Here is an 8,594-nt window from a genome sequence, read left to right on the forward strand (position 1 = left end):
ATATTAGATGTACTAAATATAACCTAAAACTAGCTATTGCAGAAATAAAAGAAATATGGATTTTGTGAGACACTAAAAAGAGAGAAAACATGCAAGTTGACAATCTCTATTAGGCAAATCTTTACCCTACACCCAAGATGGTCACTGTGCACAATATTTTGCACAAGCAAATGCCTTTTACATGTTGACTAAACATACAACTACAAGGATTAAATGAGTCCTTGGACTGGAATATGTATGTCCCTAATGCTAAATTCAGACTATAGGCTCAATGCTCAATTCTGATGTGCTGGGATTTTTTCCAAACTGTTAAAAATTAATTTCTGAAAGTGGCCTGTATCTGATATTAATGTGAACAGACCTGCAATGTCCCAGATGCATATATAAATAGCAGCAAAAGATGTCGTGTCTGTCTTTGGAATTATAATGATAAGCGTGCAGACTAACATAAACAAACCTGGGCCCACTCAATTCCACCTTGAGCATATACACACACAAGTTGCAAGCGGGTCACACACCTAGATATACAATTTATTTCAACATACTCATGTGGCTCAAAGCATAACTGTAGAGATGCGACAATGTGTTTTTTGCAGTTCATACTGCTCTAAAAACATCCAAACTGGGTCACATATGAGAGAAAAGATCAGAACTGGGCCACTTTCAGCTGCAGTCTGAATGCAGCTAACCACAAAATGCACTCTGTTCATTGATGCTAATGACTAAAATATTTTTTTTAATAATAAATAAAATTTGCTAAAATGTTAAAGGAATACTGTTCTAGACTTCTGCATAACCAGCACTACTGTACTGCAGTATTATAATATACTATACCATCACCCTACAGTGATGCGTTTTCTTTTTTTTAAATAATGGAGTGTTTTTGCCTTGTTGTCTCTGTTGTCACTCTATGAAACGTGTGCAGTGGCAGTCTATCGCTGGAGACTAAGTAGAGACTTCACATGAAAATCTAACCAAAAAAAGTTTGCTGGGTCCACCCCAGTGTTGAACTAGCTAGCTAGTTTTGGAGCTGTTCAAGAAATACATATTCATGCAATGCAACTTATACCTTTCCTGATGTATTAATGAGTTAGCTATCCTATATCATAGCCTACACGTTTTACCAGGCACAGGCGTAAGTTAGATGAAATGTACTGCATACACTGTAGGTGTATAACTAGAAAACCTAACTGCTTGTTTGCTATTACAGAAGGACAAACAGGAAGTTAAAAGTCTCAGTGTGGTCCAAACCACAACAACGTGTGGCTACTACTTAAGTTTACACGTTAGGCTCTGGCACAAGTGAACTCTGATATAGTAAAGCCCTGCCTTGTTAAGTCTCTTTGAGTATAGCAGTATGATAACTAACATTGCTCTTAAGGATCATGTAGCAGCACCATGTAAAGGCTGTCATTTATGTTGCTTTCATGGATTATTGTTAATATCTCCCCTCATGTTAATATGATGTATGTTGCCCTTAAGGGCAATATTTAAAACTGTCACATCCTATAGTTCAGCTTGCTATAATTCTGGCTGTTCTGTGCTCCTGTGATATGTAATTGATGCATGATGATGTGTTAGCCCTGTAAATTACTACTTAAGATCATTTCCAAGCAAATAGATAAAATCTTTCATATATAATCAAAACTTGAAGTCAGGAAACAAAGTTGATTAAGGTTACCCACATCAGTCACAGGATTTCGTGTATTTCATGTTATTTCTCAGTCATTATCAAGCATGAAAATACATGTAAACATTTTGGTGTTAATTGATGATTTAGAAGTGTTTTGCAATGTGTTACATGAATGAAGGACTACAGATGTTCTTCCCATGGGTGGGGCAGGGTCTTTATATGGCATCACTCACATGGTGACACTCTTTTGAGACCTCAAGTGAAATTTAATTTACTCTTATAAAACAAGATTTTAACTCAGATATCAGAAGCATATTCACAGTATACACAACAAACTTCAAGTCAAGAACATGTCTAACTAGATTTATGTGCATTTTATGAAGAAAATGATGTGTGCTTGCCTGTTGGCATTATTGCATTATCAAAAACCTTTCATCACAGCAGTGAACCAAAGACATTGTGAGAATCTGCACAAGTTTTCCTCCGTTTTAATGCATAATGTATGCCTGTACAGCCAGAATTCATAGAGATACGGTATTTCAAAAAGTTTGTAAGAGAAAAGTACAGACCTTTGGCCTTTGCATTCTAAAATCTTTTTTTCATGAGGAATGGGGGAACGAACCAGTCGATTTCGCGTTGGTTTGGTGTCTGAAAAGCGAATAGTTTAGGCGCAGTTAGACCTAGGAGAATAAATAATAATAAGGGACACAGGAACAGTAGTGTACTTGCCCTTTGGTGATAACAAAGGGATTAAAACTGTAGACAGTAGATGAAGATTCTACAAAAGTATTTTCACTTAAACTATTTCCACAGGTAGCACCTTTTCAGAAAAGCATCAGAACTCTAGTGTGTAGCATCTACAGCACAAAGGCACTCTTATTGTAATGTGTAGATTCTCCTGCAAATGCATAGATTTCATAGCAAGGCACAGCAGTTAATAACTGAACCATTGCATTTTCTTTATCACCACAGTTTGACCTTTTCTGTGGGAGCTTATCTCATTTCTCCTCCCAGGCATGTAGTGGAGTGCTTGCCCTGGCACACAGGTGTAGGCTTCTCATGAGGAAACTGCCACATACACACCAGCCACCATAACAGCTCATTTCATCTTAAATATTCAGCACGAGTGTGGTGAATATGGGAGTTTGGTTCTCTGGGTTGCTGGTGCTGTGTTACCTAGCATTGACTTGGGCCATGTTTTTTGACCTTGGGGAACAAGAGGAGAAGTGCATCATTGAGGAGGTGCCACAAGATACACTGGTCACAGGTGCGTTGGGTTGTTGGGCTGGTACCAGAGGATACACTGGTTAGAAGTACATTGGGTTGTTATCAGAAGACACACTGTTTACAAGTGTGTTAGTTTGTTAGGGTTTGTATCAGTGGGCACACTATGTACAGGTGTGTTACTTGTTGGGTTACTACCAGAGGACATAATCATTACAAGTGCATTGGGCTGGTTCCAGAGGATATACCGAGTACAGATGTGTTGGTTGTTGGGTTATGACCAGAGGATTACATTTACATTTATTCATTTAGCAGACGATTTTGTCCAAAGCAACATACAAAAGTGCATACAAAGGGCAAACGGGCACAGGCACAAGAGCAAGACGTGTACATGCCATACAAAGCAGATAGTGCTGACGCTGAGCACAAGGTCAATGTAGCGAGACAGAGCTAATCTGATCTAGGGATGCATATATCAAATGCAATGAAGGGACGAAGAAGTACCGCTATGCTACCTAGGTAAAACGTGCTACAAATACAAGGTGAGAGATAGAGCTACAAGTACATGCCAAGAATCTTAGGTCAACAAGGTCAAAATGGCAAGGGTGTCAGTCCAGGTGGTCTTTAGACCACGTATACACTGGTTACAGGTGTTTTGGGTTGGTACCAGAGGACAGGTGAGTTAGTTTGGTTGGGTCAGGACAGAGTTCCCTCAGTAATAAGCTGTTGCTCTACCGGTGTGGGCAACAAACTCACTGCCAGATGAACGTGCTTTAAAAGAGCAGTGGCTCAGTAAATTCATAGCACACTATTCAGCTGTAGGGCCAGCACTCCACTTTGGCTCAATGGATCTGGCCTGATAAAAAGCCAGCTGCTGAAATTTAGATGGACTTACATTTACTTGGCTCCATTCAAATCATATCCATGTAGTTCATGGTGAAGTATGTCCACAGCTACACCTCCCCTATGTCTCACCCCTCACCCCTGAAGTGAAGTTTTATCCAGTCAGTCAAAACGGTATGTGGACTCCTGTCCAAGAATGGCTGTTCAAACCAATGACCACTTGACAACAAAGTTGTCTTAAAAGAATAAGCTAACTTAGGCCATACCCAGTACTTCATACAACTGGCCCTGTTGCATCAAGCGCTGTTGTGCTGATTACGATTTCACATCACTGGAAAAAACAACCAGATTGGCCTGTACAGTGATTAAAGCATGAGGGAAAGGACCCTTGTCACATTCTTTTCATTTTTTTGGAGTAATGACAGTCAAGAGAAATGTAATGACCTTAACTATAGGGAGATGCAGCAATCTGAAACCCAAATGGCTACAAAAAAGGAGTATGATGTGTATTATGCAGCCGGATGCCTCTATGTAAACCTGACTTCTTACAGCACCGACTGCCTATACCACTGTACCCCTCTTCTCACAATGTGCTCTCCATGTGACCTCTGCAGGATATTTTTTACTGGAGTACTGGGACACCGGCAAGCAGACAAACTCACCCCACCTTGGCATAACCGTGATTGTGAGAGACCCAGACCACCAGGTGAGATCAAGGCTCCCTGGTGATACACTCAGACTGCAAGGTGGGGAGGAAGGAGTACAACATCACGCCTACATGTGCTATGCACACATTTGTGTTCTATCGCATTTCACAGGGTTGAGTCCCTGTCGAGGTGCTACAGTTGTAACTTTGAGTGAGGTCCTTTGACCCATAAATATCAGTTCAGTAAATATACAGCTTTATGAACAGACATGTGAAAGGGGACAATACGAGTTGCCCTGGATAAGTGTTTCAATGGACTGTTGTAAATTGTCTCTCTACTGCAGACTTTGATGTCTAAAAGATACGGTCGAAAGGGGAAGTTCACCTTTACCTCACACTCCTCTGGGCAGCACTTCCTGTGCATGCAATCCAATTCCACACGCTTTGCTGTCCTCGCTGGGCAGAGGCTGGTGAGTTCAGCCACACCAAACCTTCCTGATAAGCTGTACCACATGCCAATGTTATACATAGCCACTACACAGAGCTGGAAATACTGTCTAAAGATTACAAACAGGTTACTGTAGCAGAAAAAAATACTAAGAGAGATTATTTATCATACACAGTCTCTCCACTTAACATGTGTCAATGGAAAACTATGGTAAATATGAAATACGAGAGAAAAGGAATAGATTTTTCATTGATGTCAGAATACGCATACATGTATGGGGAGATGAAGGTCATAATATTATGCAAGATATATTCCCACTTTCATGCATGTAAACACATGTAAATAAGTTAAAATACATACTATTTTAATAAAAAAGTGACAATGCAGTTCACTCAAACATGTGCCAACTGCCAACAATTTATCACACTTATTCTGGATTTTGTAGTGTTATTCCTTAACGTGGTAAAAATATCCAGAATACTGCACTGAACTTTGCCACGCAAATTCTGCTTCTGGCTATATCAGAACTTCTCCAGTTCCCCAACAAGGTAATAAAGAGCTGAATAAAATGAAGACTAATCTGTGAATGGGCCAAACATCTAATGTAGGACCCATCACAATCAGGAGAATGTACAATGCCTTGTGCACAAGTAGCAATAAGCCTAATCGAATTTGGCTGTTAAGGATGGGGGGGCATTTCACCTCAGTAAAAACAAACCAAAAATCCTATTGTGTGCAGCATTTGTTAGATATCAGGATAGGATATAACGTAAACCTACATAAGACCCTCTCCCATTCATGTGCACATATTCCCACTGAAATACTCAATGGGAATAGATGTGAGCAGTAAGTGTTACCCTGCCCACTCTAAACAGCCGGGCACTTCACTAACTCACTGTACATGTACACACTGGGTGTCCTTACTTCTGCAGTTTAGAAGCGATATTTGAGTGTCAGACAGCAAAGGCTTTTGATTTGATTAGTCCTTTTAACAGGAATGATTATTAGAAAGACTAGGTTTCAGCAAGGAATAAATGTTGAAGAACTTTTGCTTTAGACAAGTGCCTACTCCCTCTACAGGTGGTTCATAGGAACCAGTCAACCTGTCCGGCAGCAAAAGTGCTCTGAAATGAGACAGCATATGCACAGGTTATGCAGTCAAAAGCAACAGCTCATTCACCCACTCAATCAATCTGCAGTATACCTTTCTCATTACATGAAGGATAACTTAGGTCCCCTGATACTGCCCCTTTGAATTGACTGATTTCATTAAACAATTTGAACATGACTGTCCCTAACATTAGTTGAAAGGTCCTTTCCTGTAAGCTCAAACACCAATGTTCCACACCTTTCTCCTGGTTTTCAGAGACTGCATCTGGATGTTCAAATGGGAGAGCACACTTTGGACCCCAGCACTGAAAAGGCCAAAGACATGGTTAAAACTGTGGAGTACAACCTGCGACACCTGATCGACCAAATACACTACATCAGCAAACAGCAGGACTTCCAGAGGGTAGCAGAAAAAGCTTGTCACATTCATTACAACAGCACTGTGGTCAGATCATTAATACACTTGAAGGGAAACACCATGTCACTGAATATGCTGTTCTTTACTCTTGCAGCAATGGCTTTAGGAAAATGTGATACCGTTTACATTTTACAAATGTAACAGTATATAAAAATGAGATTGTGACTGGACATTTGATAACTAGCTAGCCAGAGATTTATGTACATCTATGTTAGTAACCTAGCTACCCACATTTGCAATTGCACTCACAGGTTTCAGGAAATCTATAAACAGTTGCGAATTCAAATGCACATTCTCCTGTGTCTAGCATATGGCAGAAATCTCTCTTCATATAGCCTAAGCACTTATTCTTTCATTAGGAGTACCAACATGCCCATTAGATTAGATTTTCTGTCTTGGAGGGTGATGACCAAACTGTGCAAAGGTGCCTTGCTTTTTAACTACAAATTTAAGAGAAAGGAGTTGTGAGAGCTTCATTGATTAAACAATCCATACTAGAGTCCAGGTCTAGCCAAATCCTCAGATTTATTGCCACAATCACTGTTTGGAAAGTGAATGATGACAGATGAGCAGAGAGGTAGGAAGAGAGGTTTTTTGAGGAGTGTTTTCTCAAACTGAACTGTCAGTTAAAACTACTGCAGAGACACTTGTCCCCCATGGATTGGGTCAAGAAGTTATTAAGTGCTGTCCTGATTCATCAAATATTCAGTCTCATTACCTCTCCATTAGTGGGGGCAGTCATCAGATGTTTCCTCGGAAATGCACTGGTAAGCAAGGCAAACAGGAGCTAGAACCACAAACTAGAAAATTTCAGTTTGTTCCTTCTACTCCAAGCATCAGTTGCTAATAAATAATGATTTAGGACCAGTGTTGCTGTTAACCTTGTAACATTTAAGCTTAGAATTGTGTCTGGGGAATCTGGTTCTAGATCAACACTTAAAGTTCTGCAGCTTCTACCTCAACAGGTCCAATCAACTGCTTGGTCCAGCCAATCAGGAGAGATGGCAGAAAATCCACCTGTAAAGAAAGCTCTAAAAGAAAACTATTTTTGGAGAAATGTCTCCTCTTATGTAATATTTTTCATGGCTAATAAGGTGATAGATCAAAGATAAAACTTTATCAATTTAATCAACCAAAGAGTAGGTATTTCTCCAAATTAAGATGTGCTTTTCTCATTTTATCCAGCCAGCTGTCTGCCATTTTTTAAATAGGCTCTCACCTGATTGACTTTGACAGCCTTGCCACTCCACCACATAACGTAGCCTATATCCTGTTATCTACCAGAAGTATAAGCTCTGATTATAGGTCACAGGGCTTGATGTGAGACACAAAAGGTAGGGATAAGGATTACCAACTGTTTAAATGCAAACAACAACATATCAAAGTCAGATTTTTCAGTTGATAGTCCCTTTCACATTATCTAGTAAAAGGAGTGGGTCTTTGATTCCATTTACATTTACTTCATTTGGCAGATGCTTTTATCCAAAGCAACTTACATAGGTTATAGTTCTTTACAATGCTGTCCATTTATGCAGCTGGATATTTGCTTAGGCAATTGTGGGTTACATACCTTGCCCAAGGGTACAGCAGCAGTGTTCGAACCGGCAACCTTTCGGTTACGAGTCCTGCTCCTTAACCATGCCCGTTCCAGTGTTAACATGGGAAAGGAAACAAGGCTTGTCCGCCGCTAGCACCGCAAATGTACTGAAATAATTTTTACAAACACATTTAAATAGATAAACCTTGTAGTTTTTCGATTTTTCTTTCTGTAATGTTCCCAGACTTACCCCGCAATCGTCTTTCTTTAAGGAACGTGAGGAGACATTCCGCCGAATAAGTGAAGAAACCAACGGGAAAATCTTATGGTGGGCCGTCCTGCAAACGGCCATTCTTCTCACCGTTGGGGTTTGGCAGATGAAACGTCTGCAAGATTTCCTCATCGAAAAGAAGCTTGTTTAATTTGCAGATAGCTTCTGCCTTTATACCATTGAACAGTACCCAATAAACTTGAAGTCACACTTTCTTGTTCATCTTGCTCGGTATACATATTGGTAGAGCTGGTCATCCAGTTATCCATAATAGGTTGGGGATTTGTGGATCGTATCCACTGTTTGTCTGAATTTGCAGTAACTCAGTCGCTGGTCGCTCCTTAAAAGCGTTTTGCTACTCAGAGTTTGATGAAAAGTGATGCCCGCTGCCCCTGTTCTACTTTGTTCGGCAGCTTGCACCAGCTGCATGGGCTGCTGATCAGCTGCAGTCACGTGCAGCAGCT

General features: G+C 40.3%; 1 protein-coding gene across 1 annotated transcript; it reads left to right on the top strand.

Annotated features, from left to right (window-relative positions):
• Positions 1 to 2,770: 2,770 nt before the first annotated feature.
• si:ch211-255i20.3 (transmembrane emp24 domain-containing protein 11) lies at positions 2,771 to 8,281 on the top strand. The gene is made up of 5 exons (XM_036551000.1): positions 2,771 to 2,900; positions 4,315 to 4,406; positions 4,691 to 4,816; positions 6,161 to 6,307; positions 8,132 to 8,281. Exons 1-5 carry the CDS (start codon positions 2,771 to 2,773, stop codon positions 8,279 to 8,281), a joined length of 645 nt encoding a protein of 214 aa, XP_036406893.1.
• The last annotated feature ends 313 nt before the right edge of the window (positions 8,282 to 8,594 follow it).

The sequence above is a fragment of the Megalops cyprinoides genome, chromosome 18 (assembly GCF_013368585.1).
Source record: "Megalops cyprinoides isolate fMegCyp1 chromosome 18, fMegCyp1.pri, whole genome shotgun sequence".
NCBI lineage: Eukaryota > Metazoa > Chordata > Actinopteri > Elopiformes > Megalopidae > Megalops > Megalops cyprinoides.

Excerpts from the sequence above, each read along its gene's own strand:
- si:ch211-255i20.3 (XM_036551000.1), top strand. The coding sequence starts at position 2,771 with ATGGGAGTTTGGTTCTCTGGGTTGCTGGTGCTGTGTTACCTAGCATTG. Across the intron at positions 4,407-4,690 it reads TGAGAGACCCAGACCACCAG|ACTTTGATGTCTAAAAGATA; the intron begins GTGAGATCAAGG and ends TCTCTACTGCAG. Across the intron at positions 6,308-8,131 it reads AACAGCAGGACTTCCAGAGG|GAACGTGAGGAGACATTCCG; the intron begins GTAGCAGAAAAA and ends TCTTTCTTTAAG.